This window comes from Eptesicus fuscus, chromosome 8 (assembly GCF_027574615.1).
Source record: "Eptesicus fuscus isolate TK198812 chromosome 8, DD_ASM_mEF_20220401, whole genome shotgun sequence".
Classification (NCBI taxonomy): domain Eukaryota; kingdom Metazoa; phylum Chordata; class Mammalia; order Chiroptera; family Vespertilionidae; genus Eptesicus; species Eptesicus fuscus.
Window position 1 is genome coordinate 75,387,809 of NC_072480.1, and position 22,618 is coordinate 75,410,426.

General features: G+C 48.6%; 1 protein-coding gene and 1 pseudogene across 1 annotated transcript; both read left to right on the plus strand.

Moving 5' to 3' along the window:
* The first annotated feature begins 2,283 nt into the window (after positions 1-2,283).
* On the plus strand, positions 2,284-21,979 carry F10 (coagulation factor X). The gene is made up of 8 exons (XM_054720301.1): positions 2,284-2,365; positions 5,137-5,297; positions 11,162-11,186; positions 12,120-12,233; positions 13,915-14,046; positions 16,600-16,865; positions 19,972-20,089; positions 21,384-21,979. The coding sequence occupies exons 1-8, from the start codon at positions 2,296-2,298 to the stop codon at positions 21,977-21,979; spliced, it is 1,482 nt and encodes a 493-aa protein (XP_054576276.1). The 5' UTR covers positions 2,284-2,295.
* Positions 7,166-8,663, plus strand: LOC129150108 (lysine--tRNA ligase-like; annotated as a pseudogene).
* Positions 21,980-22,618: the final 639 nt, after the last annotated feature.

Below are 22,618 nucleotides of genomic sequence, written 5' to 3' on the forward strand. Positions count from 1 at the left end.
ACAGCATCACAGCACAAATTGTCCAGGTGAGACAGACCCAAGGCACCAGCTGCAGGTTGTCCCTGCGGACCAGGCTCTGCATGTAACAGTGACCTCCCCACAAAAGGCCAGCCTGGCCTCAGCGTACAGAGCAGGCACATTTCAGGACTGAACTGATTCACCCTATCTGTTGGTGTTTATTGAGCATCTTCTGGGTGCCGGACACCCTTACGAGGTGCTGGAGACAGAGCATCAAACAAGCCAGATGATAGGTCTTATATATATATATCCAAGTGACCACGGGTCCATGGGTAACGGGTCACCATGTGGGAATGTGTTGTGAATGGGAGCACTGTGGAATAGAGTGCGGTCCTTTTCTGTCTCCGTTTCAGTCTTTCTCAGCCCAGCACTCACCTTGCCGGTCATTTCCCAGGCCTTCCCCTCCAGAGCCTGGAGTCTGGCTGCAGAGACCCTGGTCAGCCCAGGAGCTCAGGCTGTGTCCCCACGCTTGGTGCCCCGGAGAGGTTTCTGCACTGGAAATGAAGCCTGTACCTGGTGTGCACCCACTACCTAGTGTAGAGAGCGGCTACAGTGTTTGGACAGGTTGAAGCCTTGGGCTAATGAGAGGACATGGTCCTCTCGTGGCAAAGCCATGTGCAGGTCCCAGCTTGGAGGGCAAAGCCCTCCCAGCACAATTATAGCCAAAGGCTATAGTTGTAAGCTTGACCTTATGGTCCAAACCTGTGGTCCCAGGTGGCTAAGTGATAGAGGTTTCGGGAGGTGCAGCAAGTGCTGCCAAAACAAAGCAGGTGCATGTAATTGAGTAGATTCAAAACCCGTGAGAAAGATGTAAACATCTTGACCGCCCCCTTACTTTGCCTTGTGGAATCTGGCTATAAAATAAAGACTCAGCTTGCAGGCTGTGGCACTATCTCTCCATCAGAGAGCAGCTTCCCACCTAGCCCCAGCTTTATTCTCTTCTTTAATCCTTCACCCTCCCTCTCCCCTCCTCAGGTTCACCCCTGGCCCTGCTGAGCACGGCACAACCTAGCACACACCTCCCTCCCCAGCCTGGCTGCCAAGGTGGCGGCTGCTTCTGCTGACCTGAGGTGATTTGTGCTTCCCTGGCACCGGGCATTTGTTGCAAAGAGACACAGCCCTGATGAGAGCTAAGAAACGAGATTCCAAGACTCCCATATTCCCTGGAGACAGTGCCTTCCCTACTTCCTTGGCCCCAAATGAGGGAAGTGGGGAGTGGGAGCCCCAGGGAGGGGCTGGATGATGAAGCAGCCGCTGATCCTGGCGCTCAGGCACCATGCTACCCTCCGAGCTCCCCCAGTGGCCTATAGTGCACTGCGCAGAAGTGAGAAATGAGCTACACTGTGAGGCCTCTGACTCAGGGCTCAGTCTCCCTGTCCCCGCTCCCTCCCCAGCCTGTCCCCCAGCAGAGTGTGTGAGGCCAAGTTGTCAAGAGAAGCCGTGTGCCTCCATGGCTGAGCCGAGGGGTTGAGAGGCATGCCAAGGAGCCCTTCCTGGCAGAGCCCTCTTGACCTTGAGCCAACTTGTCCTGTGGTTGGTCAACAGATCATTCGGGGTTCCAGCAGAGTAGTCCCGGCCAGGCACACCAGGCAGGGGGTATCTTCCCAGAAGTCTGTGTTGGGGCTTATGCACAAGGAATCATGTGGCGCGGAAGGGTCACAAGACAAGCTCTGCCTCCCTGAGCCCCTGAATTTGGGGAGGAAGGTTCAAGCCTGGCACGCAGGTACTAGAGGCCCTTTGTGGGGCTCCACCTGACAGCACCTGGAGAGGAGGCCTGTGAGCAGGACCAGGGCAGACCCAGAGAAAATCAGGACACTGAGGGGGAAAGTCCTGGGTTCAAATCCCACGTGTACCACTTCTCCCTAAACCTCTGTGTTCTGTCCTGGAGAAAAGATGAGGGAAATGATACTTAGCTTCTATCATGATTGTAAAGATGAAATGAGAGCCACACATAAATGTCTGAAACTATAAAGTCACATTTTTACTTTCTCAAAACAAAACGTTCCTGTGCCCGGAGCAGGCCCCCCTGGATACGGTTACTGACGAGGCTCCAGCGGGACTTCCCCAGGGCTGCACAGGCCAGGTGACCATGCTCCGAGCATGGTCACCTGCCCCTGTTCCTTGCCTGCCCCTGTCCCTCACCCACAGGCAGCCCCGGCTCCAATCAGAAGGCTGTGATAAGCAGAAGGACAGTCCTCCACCCTCGGAGCCGGGGTGAGTGAACCTTGACCTGGAGGCCTATCACAGTGCGACTGCGACGCTGTCCTAGGCCACACCATGGCCGGCCTGCTGCGCCTCCTCCTGCTCAGTGCCTCCCTGGCCAGCCTTCTGTCGCCCGGGGGAAGTGGTAAGCACCCCTCGACCGCAGACCACAGTGGTGGCCTCCTGGAGGAGGAGAGAGGGTGGGGAGCTGGGGTGATGCCCTTGAACCTCCACAGTGTAGATAGTGGGTGCCTGTCCCCTGTCAAAGGCCGACATGAGACTGCTGTGCTTGGTGGTCTCAGCCACGGTAGCTTAGGGCCAGGTGTGCCTCCCTGTGAGGGGAGAGTCATACAGCAGGTCAGAGGTCATAAAGACAGATAGAAACACATGGACAGAGGAAGAGGGAGAGAGACATAGACAGACAGAAAGACAGAAACAGACAGAGAGAGACAGAGAGACAGAGGGAGAAAGAGAGGCAGACAATGGAGAGCGGGGAGATGAAGAAAGAGAAGGAGAGAAGGGAGAGGTGGCAGGCAGAGACAGAGAGAAGCCGCTTTCCTCTGCCAACATGAGCTGGGGGAGAGGAGGGAAGGGGGTCGGTCCCAGGCAGAGAAGAGTTTCCACGGCAGGGAAGAGAATGAGAGAGAAGCTGGTGTTGGCATCCTCAGGCTGGCTCAGCCAGAGGAAGGGGCTGCCCAAGCCTGGACAGATGGGGTGTCTGGACCTTCCAGGGCCCCAGGGCCTGCCCGAACAGAAAGGGGTCCGAAAGGAGAGAAGCAGAGCAAAGTCAGAAGAGAGAACAGAGGTGGCATCACCCCTGAGGTTTGTCTGCATCCTGGGTCAAGTGCAAGGACAGGAGCACTGAGGAGCAACAGAGGGGACCCAGGTGTGTAGATGAGAAAGCGGTAAAAAGTCAGAAAATGAAAGAGAAAAGCAGAACAGAGAAGAAACCCATGGAGGGGAATGAGAGGGGAGAAACTGGTGTGTGGATTTTATTTCAAAGTAAGCACTTGGTATTGAAGCGGATATTCGAAGTAGTGGGGGAGGGGCCCAGAAATACTAGCAAGTTTGGGGCGGATGCTATTGGGGTTACCTTGATGTCATGAAAAGAAATGAGAAATGTGGAAGGGAACGTAATTTGAGGTAGGAATGAAGCTAACCTTTACTGAGCACCTAATGTGTACCACACTGGACACTAGGAATTGTATATACTCTTTAAAATAACTCTAAGAAGTAAGCATATGTCTTGTAATTTGTATTTGCCAATATTAAGTAGTAGGTGAGCAAGATGTATTGGAAACTCAAGCCTTCTAGATTCTGCAGTACTGGGTGTGTGTCTTAGTTTTGGACATGGGGAGTTTGGAGGTCCGAGATGAGGGGAGATACCCACCAGGATGAGAGAGTTGAAAGCATAGAGCTAGGGTGAAAGTTGGGACTAGAAATACCAACGTGGGGAGTATTATGGTGAAACTCTAAACTCTTCAGCGGGGAAAAAGAGAGAGGAGTGCAGAGGGCGAGAAAAAGAATCTGAGGGCCTCCTGTATCTCAATGAAAAGAAGAAAGGGAGTGGTGAGCGAGAGAGAGAAAAGACTCGGGCAGAGAGTGGGGACAAGTCAGCTGCAGACAGAGACCACAGGGAGGACTCAGAGGTTCTCTGACCCAAGACACTTTAACTGGCAGGTCACGCCTCATTTGTGAGTCATGAAATCAATTTAGTGGGGTTTTGCTTTTAATGAAAATTAACAGAATCAAGTAGAAAATTTTGTAATAAGTGCTATTTCATAGAAAATTATAGTAAATACTATTTCTTGAAACTTCTGTTTTGTTTTTGTTATTGCTGTTGTTATTTTTCTTTGTAATTCTCACCTGAGGATATGTTTTTGTGGATTTGAGACAGAAAGAAAGGAAACGAGAGAGAGAGAGAGAGAGAGAGAGAGAGAGAGAGACATTGATGTGAGAGAGAAACATCAATTGCTTTCCATATGTGCCCTGACTAGGGACGGACCCACAACCTGAGTACGTGCCCTGACTGGGAATCTAAACTGCCACCTTCTGGTGTCCCAGACGACACTCCAACCAACTGAGCCACACCAGCCGGGTTGAAACTTCTGGGGTTTTGTCTTGTGTTTTGTGTGTGTGTGTGTGTTTTAATCATCACCTGAGGATGTTTTTTCATTGGTTTTTAGAGAGAGTGGAAGAGAGAAAAAATATCAATGTGAGAGAAACACATCGGTTGATCACCTCCCTCACGCGCCCTGACCAGGGCCCAGGCCGGGGAGGAGCATGCAACCAAGCACGTGCCCCCAACCGGAATCGAACTCAGGACCCTTTGGTCCACAGTCTGATGCTCTATCCACTGAGCCAAACCAGCTAGGGCAAAACTTCTGTTTTAATTTATGTTTGGGAGTCCTGAGACTTGATATAAATCATACCTTTAATTGTAGATCGTGATCAAAACAAATCACAACTCCCCACTTAACTCTGACCTGAGCCCTTGAAGGGTGGGTGAGGCTCAGGGTGAGGAGGAGAGCGGAGGGGCACAGCCTGAACCAAAGCACAGAGTGGTGTAGCCGGTCAGCGGGGAGGGAGGTGACAATGGCCTGGAACCACTCTGAGAAGGGAGAGTTCAGGAAAGGGGGTTTGCGTTGACCACCCTAAGGCTGGGTGTGAATGTGCAGGGAGGGTGGGAAGTGGAATGGATGGGGTGTGTCTACTTCTCCAGAAAAGGGTGTGTGGGGTCTAGAACAGGTACTGGATGTAACTCAAGGAGGAGGCATGAGGGAGATGGGCGTTTCTTTCCCAGCTGCCTGGGAAGGAGTTCTCGGCCTTTTACAGCAGGGAGGTGACCTGATGCTAAAGGCTGGGGGGAGAGCAGGTGATTTGATAAAGTACTTTGTGTGCTTCCCTGTCTTCCAGTGTTCATCAACCGGGAACGTGCCAACAGCATCCTGGACAGGGTCAGGAGGGCAAATTCATTATTTGAAGAGATGAAGAAAGGAAACCTTGAAAGAGAGTGTGCGGAAGAGACTTGCTCCTACGAAGAGGCCCGAGAAGTCTTTGAGGACACGGAGAAAACGGTAAGGGTGGTGAGATAGGGAGACCAGTTGTGGATGGTGCTGGGCCCGAATGGAGATGCTGTCTGGCACTGGTTACCTGTCTATGAAGGCTGTCAGTGTCGCCCACACTGGGCCTTCACTCCATGCCTTTCTGTGCTGTGGCCTCCGCCACAGAGAACAGCTTGGGAGAGGCTTTCTGGGGTGGGAGGTGGGGAGCCTGTCTCCTTCTACCACTTGCAAGGCTTTCGTTCCTGTTTCCTCGCCCACCACATATCCCCTGGTTTTGTGGGTAGGAAACAGAGAAGAAGGTATGGCCCAAAATTGGTTATAAGAGTTATGAGAACTTCTGAAGGTATTATTAAATCTATTCTAAAACATTACAAGTTTATTTAAAAACTAGTGACCCGGTGCACGAAAATCGTGCACATTAAAAGGGGATTAATTAGAGGAAATAATTTAATATTGCTATTTGCCCTTTCTCTATAATAGAAGTGTCAGAGATGAAAGAAAATTAGTAAAATGTATATGAAAACCTTCCTCCTGTCAGAGTCTGGGGCTCACCACGGGACCCAGAGTCAAGTCTCGGCCCACCCACATGCACCTCAAAATTGCATGAGACCCAGACCCAGCTGCCCCTCCCCATTGGGCTAGATCCAGACCCAGCCAGTCCCACCCTTGTCAAGCCCTGCCGGGCAAGGGGCATAGCCTCAGGTCCCCTGGCCTGGTACCAGGATGGGGGGGCATGGCCTGAGGTCCCCCAGCCCAGACCGGGGCGGGGGCGTGCCTTGAGGTCCTCCATCAAGCCCTGCCAGGTGGGGGACATGGCCTGAGATCCCCTGTCAAGCCCCGCCAGGTGAGGGGGCACAGCCTCAGGTCCCCTGTCAAGCCCCGCTGGGCGGGGGTGCAGCCTGAGTTCCCCCGACCCAGCACTGGGGGTGCACCTTGAGGTCCCCTGTCAAGCCCCGCTGGGTGGGGGGCTTGGCCTGAAGTCCCCCAGCCTGGCCCTGGGGCAGGGGGAGCAGCCTGAGGTCCCCTAGCCCAGCACCAGGACAGGAAGCGCACCTTGAGGTCCCCTGTCAAGCCCCACGGGGGCAGGGGAGGGCGTAGCCTCAGGTCCCTGCTGATTGCTTGTTAAAGCTCCTTATGGGAACTTGGCCTCAGCTGTGGGTGCAGCCATCTTTGTGATGAAGTGATGTTCAATTAGTATATTTCCTCTTTATTAGATAGGATTATTCATGCCCTTGGCCAACACCTCCCTGGGCCTGGCCACACACACACACACACACACACACACACACACACACACACAGGACCCATTGGGTTTTTGCCCAAATCCATGGCCACAGCCATGACGTCTGGCACCTGAGTTGCAGCCTTCAGAGCTATGACACACAGGCACACGACAGTAAAGGCGGGGCCCCTGGCTTCCCTGAAAGTCGCTAATGAGCCTCACCCACCTTGGGTAGGGCCCTGGGGAAACATGGCCACCATGAGGACGTGAGGTGGCAGTGGATGGCGGCGAGTGAATCTGGGCAAGAATGAACTGAAGACACTTGAAAGCTGAAGAGAAAGTAGCAGAGAAGGAGGCCGAGCAGCAGCTCTGAGAGAGGCAGGTAGGCCCCACTGCTGCCACCACCACCACACCACTGACAGTGGACCCGCCATCTACACTGCAGGACCCCCTCCACCCCCCATCCACACTGCAGGACCCCCTCCGCCCCCATCCACACTGCAGGACCCCCTCCGCCCCCATCCACACTGCAGGACTCCCTCCACCCCCATCCACACTGCAGGACCGCAGTTGAGCTCCCACCACATGCTGAGTGCTGAGGAGACCTGCACGACACAGGCTCCATGTAGACCGCTCGCTTGCTGCACCTGCAGACCACCTGACCAACATGACCTTAAGGGGTAGGTAGATCTATGCCAGAAGCACTGGGGGAGGTTCATCTTCTGTGCCCTTCGAGTACAGGTGAAGTTGCAAGTCATGGCCAATTCAAGGAATTTTAAATCAGAAGAAGAATTTATTTATATCGATAATAGACTGCCTTGGGGAGACATAATTGGAGTTCGGGAGAATCCTGGAAAAACGAAGAAGGGTTTTCAGAGCGTTATTCTCCACAAAATCACACTATTGCCTCCTTGCTCATATATGTCACCTAATCCTCACTTTGGCCTCAAAGACAAAGAAACACATCATTGGAAATACTTGGGCTTGAACCTGAATGACTTTGTAAAGAAGAAATTTATCATCCACAGTAATAGCATCACACGTATAAGAAGATTTTGACAAGTTGGGATTCCTAGACATTGAAATTCCTAGGATGAATGCCATCTCAAGTGGAGATGTGGCCAAGTTTTTCATCACCTAGTAAAATAAGCTGGACATGAACTTACATATAAAAATTGCCCCAGAACTCTGCCACAAGATGCTGGTGATCAGTGGCATTGTCCCGGTTTGTGAAATTGAATGCCAGTTCCAGATGATTTGACTTTAATTCACCACCTATGAATCTTACATGGCCTCTACAGATTATTATGATCTCATGAAACCATGGAGATTATATCAGGGATGGTGAAGCACATTACAGACAAGATCACATCCACCATCCCAATGGCCCAGAAGGCCAAACCCGTCAGACTGACTTCACCCCATCCTCACAGAGAGTCGGCATGGTAGAAGAACGTGAGAACGCTCTCTGTGAGGAACTAACCTGCCAGAATCAATCCTTCTTCAGAACTGAAGAAACTAAAAAGATTCTTAATAATACCTGTGTGGCAAAAGCTATTGCATGTCCTTTACCTCAGACCACAGCCAGACTCTTCGATAATCTTGTCAGAGAGTTCCTGAAAGTGAGTGGCAGCAACCCCATATTCATCTGTGATCACCCACAGATAATGAGATGTTTGGCCAAATGGACCACTCTGGGTCTCACTGAGCACTTGGAGCTATTTGTCACGAAGAAGGGAGTATGCAGTACCTACAATGACTTAAACAGTTCCATGCAGCAGCAAGCAGTTTCTTAAAGAACAAAACAGAAGCATTTGAGACCGTGCTTCCTGGTAACTATCATCAGTTTTGCCTCAAATAAACTCTTAAAAATTTCGAAGGAAGGGAGAGAGGGAGGAAGGAGGGTAAGGAAGAACAGATCAAAGGCACTGATGAGGAGGAGGCCGTGTTCATAGAAGATGAAAAGCTCTGTACTACCATGGAATGCCCACAGCTGGCTGGGGCTTGGGTATTAACTGCATTGCAACACCATGTTTCTCACAGTCTCCAGTAACATTAAAGAAACACTTGTGTTTCCTACCATAAAACCTGGAGATAGGAAAGGGATTGTAGCAACCACTAATACACTGGAAAACACACTTGGCACTTCTGTCTAGAAAATAGTCATTGTCAATTGTGTGACTCAGACATCTTTGTATTTCTGCAAAAGATCAAGTTCTGCAAGGGATTCGTGTATGTTTCTATCCCTTTGACGACCAGTGTTCATTTCAGCCACCAGAAGAGAGAAGAGGAATTGAGAATTCATTTTTACGCCTTGCCAAATAAATGATTTGTCTATTTTTTAAAGTTATTCATAATTTCAAGAACTATTTTCATTTTTAAATGCTCTTTTAATTCACACACACATAGTTTTGTGTATGAAATAGACAAAATATTAATGAAAATATTTGTAATTCCAATCCAAGTTTAGGTACTAATTTTTTCTCAGCATCATTTCCCAAACACTCTTCCTTACTTCTGTATATAGCTACCATACTTACAATCTTAAAGGGCTAAATTAAATTTTATTGTATCAACACATTTACTTCTTTCATGTTTTGGCCATATAAGTTCTTTTTATATTACTATTATGAAAACATTCACATGCATATTTCTTCTGGATTATCTTCTAAGAAGAGCAGCTGCTCTAAAGAGGATTACTGGATCAAAGATTATCAACAAGTCTGGTTCCAAGTAATATGGAGAAAGCACACTCTACCCTGTCTCCCACTGAATATAACAACAAAACCTGGGTAGACTGCATGGAGCAGCTATTTGAGGACCCTGAAAAGTGAATAGCAGCAGTCATTGAAGAAAACTAGAATTCAAAATACCACAGAATTGTGAGTTTATCATTTGTATCCCCTGCAGTTCTCCAGACATCACTCGACCTGAATCTAATTGATAGTTGTAGGATTCCCAACAACAACAGAATACACTTTCTTGCCAAGCATCCACAGAACTTTCTACAAGATAGGCCATATCCTGTATCCTAAGACACATCTTAACAAATGTTAAAGATTGAAAACATATAAAATGTTATCTGACCATAATGAAATTAACCAAAAATCAATAACAGGAAAATTTCTAAAAAGTATTTGGAAATTAAACAGCACACTTCTAAATAATTTGTGGGTCAAAGAGAAAGTCTCAAAGGAAATTAGAAAATATTTTCAGCTGAACAAAAATGAATATACAAGATAGTGCTTCTAGGGGAACTTATGGCATTAAAAGTTTTTATTTTAATGAAAAGAAGAAAGGTCTCAAATTGATATTCTAAGCTTCCACCTTAAGACACTAAAAAATAAATAAATAAAATTTTAAAAATAAGCAAAATAAAACCACAAACTGGGTGTCTTAAAATGCTTTTTCTCTCAGTTCTGGAAACCACAGGTTCGACATTAAGGTGTCACCAGGGTGTGTTCCTTCTGGGAGATCTGAGGGAGAATCTGTTCCATGCCTCTCTCCTAGCTTATGGTGGCTGCCAACAATCCTTGGCACTCCTTGGCTTGTAGATGCATCACTCCAATCTCTGCTTCCATCTCCTCATGGCCTTCTCTCTGTGTGTCTGTAACCTTTTCTGTCTCTCAGAAGGATCCCCTCATGGATTTAGAGTCCACCCTAATCCAGTATGATCTCATCTCAATTGATACCTTAATTACATCTGCACAGACCTTATTTCCAATTAAGGTCACATTGTGAGTTTACACCTCAATTTGGAGGGTTAGGAGACACTACTCAACCTACTACAGACAAAAAAAAAAATTTAATCTATGAACATTTTTTAGTTAATGTAGGCTCTTGATGCCCTGATTTGAGTTAATTACTAATTATCATTTTCTAAATTACCATGATTATTAATAATTAATTTCTTTATTGAATCTTTGACCCAAATATTTCAACTAAAAACCATTCATTGGAGTAGCAAACAGAGCAAAGCATTTTTGGTACAATCCACTTCTTGGTGATTAACTTGAAAATACACTTTCAATATTCAACAGAGATGGTGATTTGTGCCGGGCCAGCCCAGTCAAGGGTTCAGTGAGCCTGAGAGGGGGCAGCAAAGATTAAAGAAAAGACAGACAAAGAGAATAATTTGGGGCTTGGTGGATCTCCTGTGCCTGGCTGAGGCCACAGAGAGAGATCCAGCCAGCAAGCTGAGGCTTTATTTTATAGTTGGAGAAAAACAAGGTAGTGGTCAACATAGTTACAATGTGCTTGTGAGTTTCACTTGTTTTGGCAGCACTTGCTGCACCTCCTATAGCCCATTAGCTACCCAGGAAGGATCTAGGGGGCGTCAAGCTTAATTATGCTAAGAGGGCTGTGCCCTCTAAGCTGGGACTTGTTTGTGGCTTTGCCAACAGGTCAGTCCGAGGCTTAACCCTATAGCCGCTCCCTACAGTGATTGAAGCCACCATCTGCACCTTTATAGATACAGAAGATCTAAGAAACTTTCCCATTTAGATTGAATAGTTCTAGAGCAATTTCTTTCAGGAAATGACCTCTGTTTGGGACAGTACTCTATTCAAGTTGAGTTACTAGGTTATAATTTGTTATAGCTGTAAAATGTCTGTGCTTTCCCTAATGTACTTTAAAATATTTTTTTCTCTTTTAGAATGAATTCTGGAATAAATACAAAGGTGAGATGTTTTCTATTTTAATCTTAAGTGAGAGGGATTCATTAGGATATTTAAATTGGGAGAAATTGTATTTGAATTTTGAAAATGCTTCCTGAATTGCCTTTCTGTTCCTGTTTAAATCCTACGTATTTAACTTGTTCCTTCTGAGCATTTTCAAACAGTTATTGTGAAACATCAATTTGTTTTTTTTTTATTAGTGTAGATAGTTTTTTATAGTAACTTTACACTAATCCTAATTTTGCCACTTAAATATAGATTTAAATCAGTATATTCTCATTTGAGAATACCAAATTTAGTGATAATTTTAAAAATCCAAGTCTATTAGGAAAAAAATAGAGTCTGAAAGACTGGGTCCTATAATAAGGTAACCATCTTGAGTCAACCTGAAATGGCATTAATCCTGACTAATGTTTTCATTGTGGCAACACCATTCAAATTTCTCAAAATGACTATTCGACTTATCTCTAAATTAGATTGTGCAAATGCACCAAGAAATGTGAAGTCCCGTGTTGGTGCTGGGCGGTGGTCTCTGCATTCTCATTTTACCCCCATAGCGTTTGGGAAGAGGAACCCTAACATCTCTCTTGTCCAGTGTCAGACAATCACATGCCTTTCACCCTTCCAGATGGTCCCACGTAGTCACCATCCCAGAGCTCCTCACTCTAATGTAAAAATGCTGTCAAACATTTCAGCAAAAACTGGAAAGCTCAGCCAATGAACCCGTAAGATAAGAGCATCACGTACACAGAGCCACAAAAAGGTGAGGATAGAGTGAAGTTCAGCTAGGAGAAATTGTTTACAGATAAACAGGAAGAAGTGCATGTTCATTCGAGTTATCTGAAAAAAACGGGTGCCAAGATCAACACAGCAAAGTCATCTCCATGGTGACGGAAATTGCCTGCAAGCTTCGGTCTCCAAACCCTTTCTTTGCAGATGGTGACCAGTGTGAAAGCAGTCCCTGCCTGAATCAGGGCAGGTGCAAGGACGGCCTCGGGGAATACACGTGCACTTGTCTGGAAGGATATGAAGGCAGAAACTGTGAATTACGTGAGTTCCTCTTCTTGGCAGGCCTTCAAGTCCAAGTTACCTGAAGAATCAAATGTGGGGAAGAGGGAAAAAGTCAAAATGTCCAAGGGAACAATCTCATGTCACTTCTGATGTCGAATCTGTGCTCCATTATGAAGGGCCACTGTAGTAACAGAAAACACAACAAAAATTAAAGACCCTACAATCCACTCAGAGGATTGGAGGACAGTGAAACACACAGTCGCCTCTCTGTTCCTCTGAGAGAGGCTGTGGAACATTCATGAAGTACGTGGCCCACTAACATAGAAACGAGAATTGACTTTCTTCTTGGAGTAGAATGTATCCCTCATCGCTGTTACTTATATTCCTTGTGGTCCTGGGCAATGATTCTAAATCACCACACCTCACATTTATTAGTGCAAATGCCAATTATAAAAATAATTGGGATGGTCCAATTATAAAAATTTGAAACATTTAATTAATCCTACATGGAAAAGTCACTAAGAGTTTTCCTAATGTGGTGGTTAATTTTTAAATAAAAATTAGTTTTAATATTAAACCGGTTTTCCCTAAAGAGAAAGATTTGCATTTCTTTTAAATTCATTTATAATCTTTAGAATGTGCTCTTGAATGAGATTACTTTGGAATTTTCTCTGATGGGAATACCTATTATGCATCACTTCATCCCAATCCAGAGCTGCCGCTCTTGCGCACCTTTTGGCTCTGACCCCAGGGCCATAGTGAATGTTTTCTAAAGTTGCATTAATGTTGGTCTTTGCACTATAGTTACCGTTTTCATCAAAACCCAAATGCGGAGTGTAAATGGCCAGGGTAGCATCACTGATGTGAGTTTGGAGGTTGATGTTCAGTGCACCCAGGAGGCAGGTGGGCGATTCTGGCTCAGGCAGAGCTGCTGATCTGAGGTGCAGGGAGACACGGCTCCACACGGACATTGTGCCAAGAGCTTCACGTGACCCGTGAGGTTATCCTGTGAGGGGATATGGCCTCCACCACTTCACAAGTGAGGAAACGGAGGCCCATAGGTTTCCATAACTTGCTCAAATCACACAAGCGACAGAAGGGCCAGTTTGGCACTCCAGGATGTGCACTGCCTGTTTCCTTTCTTCTTCCCACCGCACTGGGGCCCAGACCCCAGTCTCCGAGGCCCTTATTACACAGGGACTCTTCTAGCCTCAGCGTGGGTGGGCCTCTGGCCACTCTGCCAGGCTCCTCTTGAGCACCTGGCCCGGAACCCACCCTCCTGCAGGCAGCCTTTCCCAGCTGGTCAGGACCCATGTGCCTTTTTAGCGTTGAACTTAAGACCCTCCCAGCCTCCAGGGCCCTCACTGGCCACGTTCAGATTATTTAAGGACCTCCTGGAAGTCTGGTGCCGGGGCCCGGCAGATGCTCAGCTCTCCCCCCAACTGTATGCCATGGTTTCCCCAGGCAGCCTGGGCAGTGAGAAGAGCACACACACAGGCATGGTCCTCTCACCCCACCAGCTGCTCCGGGCAGCCTACCCTGTTTGCACCAGCTGATGTGCGTCGGCCATGTGGCTCTGGCCTTTTGTTCTAGCCAGGTGGCTGCTATCGGGCTCACGGGTGGGTGTATGTCCCCCTGGGGCTGCTGTCCTTCCTCCCGGCCAGCTGGCCAGCCTCAGTTTCCCCAGCCTGTCCTGAGAACCACCATGCGTCTCCTACAGCCATGCGAAAATTCTGCAGCCTGGACAACGGGGACTGCGACCAGTTCTGCAGAGAGGAGCAGAACTCCGTGGTGTGTTCCTGTGCCAGCGGGTACATCCTGGACGACAACGGCAAGTCCTGCATCTCCACAGGTAGGAGGAGCATGGGGCCACCCCACCAGGGCTCCCGGAGTCAGAGAGGCCCATGCAGGACAGCTGGAGCAGCCGGGGTGGGCCGCAGATTTAGAGACAAACCCCTGTTTCTGTGAGCTGCCTGAAAAGTGGGGCCGACGAGATTTCCTTAACTGCTTAGTGAATGTGCACCTTAAGGGAGTAATGCATGGAGGGCACGTTGCACAGTGTCTGATTCGTAGCAAACCCTAACTGTGTAATGAGTGTGTGGAGGCGTGATTTGTACCCCTGGGTAGGGCAGGAGGCTTGGGAGACTGGGAGTTACAATGAACCAAGATGAGAGTGCAAGCGGGTGAGAACAGCCCAGGCCCGACTGTAGGAGCTAGGGAGTTAGGAAGAGGGGAGCCGAGGCCCCTCGCAAACTAATTTAGGCCCCAGCTGGTTTGGCTCAGTGGGTAGAGCCTCAGCCTGTGGACCAGAAGGTCCTGGGTTCGATTCCGGTCAAGGGCACACACCTCAGTTTCAGGCTCCTCCCCAGCCCGGGCCCTGGTTGGGGCTCGTGCAAGAGGCAACCAATCCATGTGTTTCTCTCACATCGATGTTTCTCTCTGTCTTTCCCTATCTCTTCCACTCTCCCTAAAAATCAATGGAAAAATATCCTCGGGTGAGGATTAGCAACAACAAAAAAGAACTAATTTAGGTTGTGTGGGCCTTGAAGTTAATCAAATTTATTTTTTCTTTTCCTTGATAAAAGCTGGATGTGATGAGTCTGGCCTAGAAGCTCGGGAGGGAGGGCATGGCCTATTAAGGGGTTGAGTATGGTCCAGGCCCCGGGGGTCTCGCACACTGTGGGGAGGTCCTCCTGTGCTGCAGGGCCAACCCGGAGCCAGAGGTGCTTTCAGTCTCACCGTGGCACCAACTTGTTTTTCAGAGCCTGGTCCCCTGACTGACCGACAGCTGCCGCATCAACTGGGGCGAGGGGGGTAGAGGGGGTGAGGGTGAACAAATGCAAAGTCCCAGGCCCACCCCACAAGACAGGAACATTCCAGAATGATTGCAATTAGATAGCATCAACTCTCTCAACAAGTAAAAGACAATATCATTTATCTCATTGGTAATGAGATTTTTAAACTTATGCTGGTTCAACAATAGAGGGTAGACTGTAACATGCACGCAAATTTTGTTTAATTCCAGGAATAATTACAAATCAATTTAATGAAGTGTGATTTTTTTTTTTGCGGGGGGGGGGGGGGGGGGGAACCAGGTAAACTACTTCCTAATTCAGTATTTCAAAGGACAGCGATTACAAATATCAACACCGAACGCTTTATCTCCAGCTAACACAGTACAAGTCTGCTGGGGGTGGGGAGGGCTCCTTCGGGTCCTGCTGGAGCCCTCGCAAACACTGAAAAGAACTAAGTTCTGCTTATCTGATCCTAGGCAAACCCAAGGCAGCTGAGAGCAGCCGTCTGCTTTCCGCTGGGCCTCCACACCTCTCCCTTTCTCCGTCCGGCTTTGGCCCCTCTCTCTGCCTCAGTTCCTTAGTTGGTAATAATAGAGAAAGGAAGCTTTCTGGTACTTGCTGACATCTCCCCTGTGCTTGGTGACTTTAAGGATAGTCATCCCAGCCGAAGCCAGTTTAGCTCAGTAGATAGAGCGTCGGCCTGCGGACTCAAGGGTCTCAGGTTCAAGGGTCTCAGGTTCGATTCCGGTCAAGGGCACGTACCTTGGTTGCGGGCACATCCCCAGTGGGGGGTGTGCAAGAGGCAGCTGATCGATGTTTCTAACTTTCTATCCCTCTCTCTTCCTCTCTGTAAAAAGTCAATAAAATATATTTTTTTAAAAAAAGGATAGTCATCCCGGTTAGACATTATATACAAAGCCGTGTTGTGTTGTGTTGTGTTGTGTTGTGTTGTGTAGTGCTCCTTATGCCTCAGGTTGTTTGCATATGTTGTCCCTTTTTCCCAGAACAATTTTAAAAAAGACAACAACAATATTTCATTAGAAAATGTTCAAACACACAGCAAGGTTGACAGGATTTGACAGTGAGCACCCCTGTGTGCCTACCTGGGTTCTACCATTAACCTCTCTGCTTGCTTCATCGCCTGTCTGCCCCTCCTGTGTCCTCTGTCGACTGTCAGCCTCTTTAGTATTTGGGTGCATTTTCCAGGTAGATTGCAGACATCCCCTTCAATGCTTCAGCACCCTGGCCAGCCCCAGAGCCGGTGTCCACAGCACTGCCCTCTAGGTGAGACGGACACACCGTGGGGGCCGTGACAGAAAGTGCACTTTCCCTGCATCCTGACAGTCACGTCCACCTTGTGATGCAACCGAGATCAAGACACACAGCACTCCGCACCCCAAAAGTTCCTCACACCCTTCCCAGTTACCAAGCACACGCTTCACTCTTCCCCAACTGCAGTTCTCCAGGCCCTCTGACCCGACCCGTAACCTTGGGGGTTGGGCCCTCCCTCTCTCTGGCCTCCCGATGCCTCCTGCTGCTAAGGAACTGTGTGTGCGGTGCAGGGAGGGTTTCATTTTGCTGAAGGCCCAGGCCATTGGTTTTTCTTCCAGAGCCTTATCCCTGTGGGAAACTCACTCTGGCACCGAGGAGGAGGAGGTCGGTGCCCCAGGCCGCCCACAGCAGCGAGGATCCCCCTGAAGACGGTGGAGACCTGGATCCCACCACGAACCCTTTTGGTGGAGACCTGGATCCCACCAAAAACCCTGTCGACCTGCTGGACTCCAATAACACAGAGCCGAATTCTGCAGAGGAGGAGAACACACTTGTCAGGATAGTGGGAGGGAGGGACTGCAAAGATGGCGAGTGTCCCTGGCAGGTAAGTGCTGAGCACGTTTAGTGAGTTAACTGGATGGGCGACGCATTCTGGCTGGGCACTGCAGGCACAGCCATGGAGGCCGAGGCGGGGCTCATGCTGCCCACGCACACATGTGCACCCTCAGCAGGCTTTGAGCTCCCGTGCTGAAGGAACCTGAGATGAGAAGAAACTGGGCCCTTGCCTACGCCTTCCACCCCTGCTGCCCATTCCCATCCCATGCTCAGGATTTGAGCCCTAAAAACTCTCCTACAGTAGAAGGAGAAATGGGGTGCCAGCTCGGGCCTTGGATGAGGAAGTAAAGGGCAGCTCCCCTGATTGTGGGTGAGGTCTCTGCTTGCTCTTCTGTTTGACTGGAGGCAGAAAGATTTACTCTCCTTGTTTCATTTCTAATTTGGTAAAATTTTTTTATTCAAGCACCTAAATTCTAATGAGGCAGAGAGTACCTTAGAGAAAAATGCATCCATTTGTTATCAAAGGTTAAAAAAAAATCATTCCTTTGTTGTTCATTTGGACTAAGGTTGGCAGATTTAGCAAATAAAAAACACAGGCCTTCCACTTAAATTCGAATTTCAGATAAACAATGAAAAATTTTTAATGTAAGTATATACCAGATATTACTTAGGACCTACTATTATACCAAAAATTATTTGCTATTCATTTGATTCAAATTTAACTGGCAATTTTACCTGGCAATCCTAACTTGGACTTAATACATTTTTAGTGTTCAAAGCCAAAATGGCTTCTCCTACAAGCAAAATCCCCAAAACTGCCAATTACTTCAGCTCACCCTCACCTGCAAGCTACACAACAGCTATGCATTTGTCTGAATTATCAAGAGCCAGTGCAGGACATTTCAACATCTAGTCATCATTCACCCCACATGTATTTATGGAGAACTTGCATGACAGGCATGGAGTTGGGGGCTGTGTGTGTAGACTGAGATCATCAGAGCTGTTTCTCTGACATGTGGACATCTAGTCCTGGGAAGGGAGGTGAGGTCCACCCAGATGACTGCAATTCAAGTTGATGTGATGAAGGCCACGAAGGAGGTACCAGTGGGTGTGGAACAAAGTTCCACTGGGAAGACTAGGACAAGCTCCCACCGGGTGGAGGTGTCAGCTCTGTGAGAGCTTTTAGATGGGACTCCCAGGGCAGAGAGGACAGGGAAGGGCACTGGGCAGAAGGATCCTCACCAGCCGGTTCCTCGATGAGTCTGTAGGGCTTCATGATTCTTGCTCTCCCGGTTCCTCATCTCCATCGTTAAGAAGAACAGATGGTGTCCAAGTCTTAGAAAGACTGACTCTCCCTCACTCATCACCCAAGTTGTATTAAGAGTTGATAAATTATACCAAAAAAAAGGGCAAAGAAACATTACAGAAGGCCCCTGACTTATGATGGTTCGACTTACAACTTTTCAGTTTTACAATGTTAAAAAAGTGATACACATTGATCTTTCCTGTGCTCTCGATGTACAGTATGATCCTCTCTCCTGATGCTGGCAGTGAGCCCAGCTGGGTGATCAAGAGGGTAAACAACCAATACTTTATAGTGTCTTTGGCTATTGTATTCTGAGCACCTTTAAGGTGGGCTAAGCTAAGCTATGATATTTAGTAGGTTGGGTGTATTAAATGCATTTTTTACTTATGATATTTTCAACTTACAAGGGGTTTATTGGGACGTGACCCCATCATAAGTCAAGGAGCATCTGTACTACATACCAGTCAGGAACATCTTCAAGAATTCTTTTAGAACTTGATGTTATTTGTTTCATTAACCCACACATATCCCCAGCCAATAACTGTTGCTTAAAGGATGTAGAATTCCCATGATAAGGGGGTGCGGGGGGGCGGGGATGCTCTGTCTCTGGATTTGCAAGCTCAGTTCTTTGGGAGGAAAGAAAAATAGGAGAATTTTGTGTAGTGACTTTCACTTGTTCCATCAATGCTCACTCCCAGGTGGAATACTCCTCACTCCCAAATCCAAGATCAGGGTGAAAACCCCTTACAGAAGTAGCCACATGGATTCCACAGAAATGAACCTTGACGGTGGCCTTCCATGGGCTGTGGGAGATTGGCTTGAATAGTGGATCTCTTCTAAACCCACAAGTCACACCAGTGTAGGCAAGCATTTGTCCACAGACTGGCTTCTGCCTGGTCTTGGGCATATACTTAATAGCCACATAGACAATAAAGATCTTTAACACAGTGACAACTGTTTATCTGTGCATAACTCTTTAGAGCAGGCGTCCTCAAACTACGGCCCGCGGGCCACATGCAGGTGTTTTTGCCATTTTTTTTTTTTTACTTCAAAATAAGATATGTGCAGTGTGCATAGGAATTTGTTCATAGTTTTTATTTTTAAACTATAGTCCGGCCCTCCAACGGTCTGAGGGACAGTGAACTGGCCCCCTGTTTAAAAAGTTTGAGGACCCCTGCTTTAGAGAGTGCTGTGACAGAACCAGAAGAAATAAAAGACTAGTCATTGTCAGAGTGAGTTTGTAGACCAGGTGGGGAAAAAGGTAGGTAAATTGTGACACAACCTTACTCAGTGGCTAGCACTTGCAACTTAGTAAGGCCCCAGCAAATGTCTGTAGAGTAAATGAATAAGTGGGTCCATTGGCTGGTGGGTAAAGCAAAGACCAGAAGGTGTGAGATGCTGCCCACACCCGTGCTGTGGAATCAGGGAGTGGTGGGTTGGGAGGAGATGGGAAGGTGCGCTGGGGTCAACCATGAGCCACCTCTTGGAGAGAGAATGTGCCAGGGTATAGGACTGAACGGCCAGTGGGACAGGTGTGGTAATGCAAACTCAGGTCTGCAGGGCTGGCCATGCTGGGCCATAGCCCGAGTGGTCAGGTGAACACTGTGGGTGTGCTGGTTCGGGCCTTGTGTTCCAGTCTGAAGATGCCATAGCTCTCTCTTTGGAAAGGGTGGGGGGTGGGGGGGCAGGAGCAGGGATGGGGGAGGCTCAGGTGGGCACACCAGCTAAAGGAGGGAGATGCCCTGATCCAGGCGGAAGCAATGAAGAGGAAGGCTTGAATTACAGGTTCCAAATTTATCTTCTCAGAAAGTCAAGTTCAACCTGTTGGGCCCTGGCGTTCTCATTGCAGGCTCTGCTCATCAAGGAGAACAATGAAGGCTTCTGTGGAGGCACCATCCTGAATGAGTTCTATGTCCTCACTGCCGCTCACTGTCTTCACCAAGCCAAGCGATTCAAGGTGAGGGTAGGTAAGTGGCACCACACCCCTCACCCCTGCAGGGCCCACTGTCACTGCCTTGTTTTCAGAGACCATTAGAACTGATCAAATTCGTTGGAAACACTAGATTAAATTACTGGAATCCAGGCTCGGGGGTGGGGGGAGTTTCACAGATGAGGAAGAGAAGGGGCAAAAGGAGCAGAAGGAGGGGGAAGGGAGGAGAGCAATAAGGAGGAGGGGGAAGAGAAGTAGGTGGAGAAGAAGGAGGAGGGAGAGGGGAGGGGAGGAGGGGAGGAGAGTATAGAAGAGGGGAAGAAAAGGAAGGGGGAGGAGGAAGAAGAGGAGAGGAAGAAGGATGAGAAAAAGAAGGGAGCAGAGGGGGAGGAGGAAGACAAGAAGGAAGAGGAGGGTGAAGATGAGGAGAAGAGTAGAGGTAGGAGGAAAATGAGGAGGCTGGGCAGGTCTAGTCAGTCTTTCTAAGCTGACAGGTCTCCATTGCCCTAACCAGCCCAGTTCTCCGCCCTCATGGTTCTCCCTGAGGCTCTTGGTGTCCATGCCCCAGGTGATGGGTCTCTTCTCCGAGACCTTTCCTCTAGAGCCCCTTCCACGATCTGCCACCGCGTCCCTCTGCCGCTTACATGTTTGTCTGTGGGATTATTTCGTCATGTCTGTCCTTCTCTACCGGACTCTAGAGCTGCCCGATGAAAGCCACAAATGCGAGCCACATGTAATTTTAATGTTCTAGTTACATTAACTTTTCCATTATGCATTTTAAAAGTTTACAGGTGAAATTAATTTTAGTAATATATCTTATTTAACTCAACATGTCCAGAATATTTCAATATGTAATCCATTGTAGACGCATTTATGAGCTATTTTGAGTATTATTCTCACTCTAAGTCTGAAATTTGACACTCACAGCACGTCTCCGTTCAGACCAGCCACATTTCAAGGGCCCAGTTGCCCCTGTGGCTGGTGGTGGCCCTCTAGACAGCGCGGGTCTAGAACCTAAGGCCTTCATCTCCCTGGTGTCCCTGGCACACGACACATACCCGGGAAATATGTGTACACAAGTGAGTGAACTGGAAGTCCCTGAAGTACTGAACATTCGTAGAAAACTGTGACTAATGGTTGCCCCTAGGGAGTGAAACTGAAGGTCATTTTCACTCACCTCTTTATGACTTCTTATATTTTTCACATTTTCTAGTGACTATATACCTTTTTTTTATTAGAAAAAAATAATAATAGCTACTTTAAAAAGTAACCCACCCAAGTATGTGTGGCCCAGGCTGAGCTAACACCGCCGTGCTCTCACCATTTTCCAGGCGATCGAAACACGGAGATTGAAGACGGCAACGAGATGGTGCACGAGGTGGAGATGATTATAAAGCACAACAAGTTTGACAAGAAGACCTATAACTGTGACATCGCCGTCCTCAAGCTGAAGACGCCCATCAACTTCCGCATGAACGTGGCCCCCGCTTGCCTGCCGGAGAAAGACTGGGCCGAGTCCACGCTCATGACGCAGAAATCAGGCATCGTGAGCGGCTTCGGGCGCATCCACGAGAAGGGCCGCACGTCCGTCACCCTCAAGATGCTGGAAGTGCCCTACGTGGACAGGAACACGTGCAAGCTGTCCACCGGCTTCAGCATCACCCCAAACATGTTCTGCGCTGGCTACGACTCCAAGCTCGAGGATGCCTGCCAGGGGGACAGCGGGGGGCCCCATGTCACCCGGTTCAAGGACACCTACTTCATCACGGGCATCATCAGCTGGGGAGAAGGGTGTGCACGGAAAGGAAAGTTCGGGGTCTACACCAAAGTCACCAACTTCCTCAAGTGGATCGAGAGGTCCATGAAAGCCAAGGCCAGGCCCCAGGGTGAGCTGGGGGTCACTGCCGCTCCCCTGTCATTAGATTGATCCCTCCCCCTCCCCCACCCCCCCCCCCCACAACACCCCTGGCAGCCATTGGTGTCTCGTTGTGTCTCAACACGTGCCACTCTGAACAGGCTGAATCCTGGAACGAGTTTCCTCTCTGCGCTGATTGTGTCGGTTCCTTAGCCCGCCCTTGCCCTTGCTCGAGTGAAGTGGGAAATGAAATTGTCCTTCGGAACACTAGGTCCTGCCTTCCCCTTGCCTGGTTGGAAGATTCCTCCTGGAAATGTTACACTTTATAGAACAGGGGTTCACACTCCCCAGATGACTCTTCCCCTCAAAACCGTGGGGGACCCTTTCGAGTCATAGCACGTTTTTCTGTTTCTGATTGTCCCAAACTGCCCTCTGGGCAGGCCACACTCAGAACCCTGGAGTATACATGACCAAGGTTCTGGGAGCAGAGACAAGGCGCAGCAAGGGTGGCCATACACCAGTGTCGGGGGGCGAGGGGGTTCTCCACCAGGTCCAGCGTAGCCTCCCCAGGCCTGTGGTTCACCTGGGACAGAGACAAGGGTGGGAGTGTGTCCCCCAGGGGCTTCCTGTGAAAGGCAGACTCCCTGGGAAGGGGAGGCCCAGAGAGCTGCCCATTGGGGGGCATTTTAATATTGACTTCACCACCGGTTC

What these genes read in the sequence shown, in the direction of transcription:
- F10 (XM_054720301.1), top strand. Translation starts at nt 2,296, where the DNA reads ATGGCCGGCCTGCTGCGCCTCCTCCTGCTCAGTGCCTCCCTGGCCAGC. An exon ending in AGGCAGAAACTGTGAATTAC is followed by an intron (nt 12,234 to 13,914) that starts GTGAGTTCCTCT and finishes CGTCTCCTACAG; the next exon opens with CCATGCGAAAATTCTGCAGC. An exon ending in GCGATTCAAGGTGAGGGTAG is followed by an intron (nt 20,090 to 21,383) that starts GTAAGTGGCACC and finishes ACCATTTTCCAG; the next exon opens with GCGATCGAAACACGGAGATT.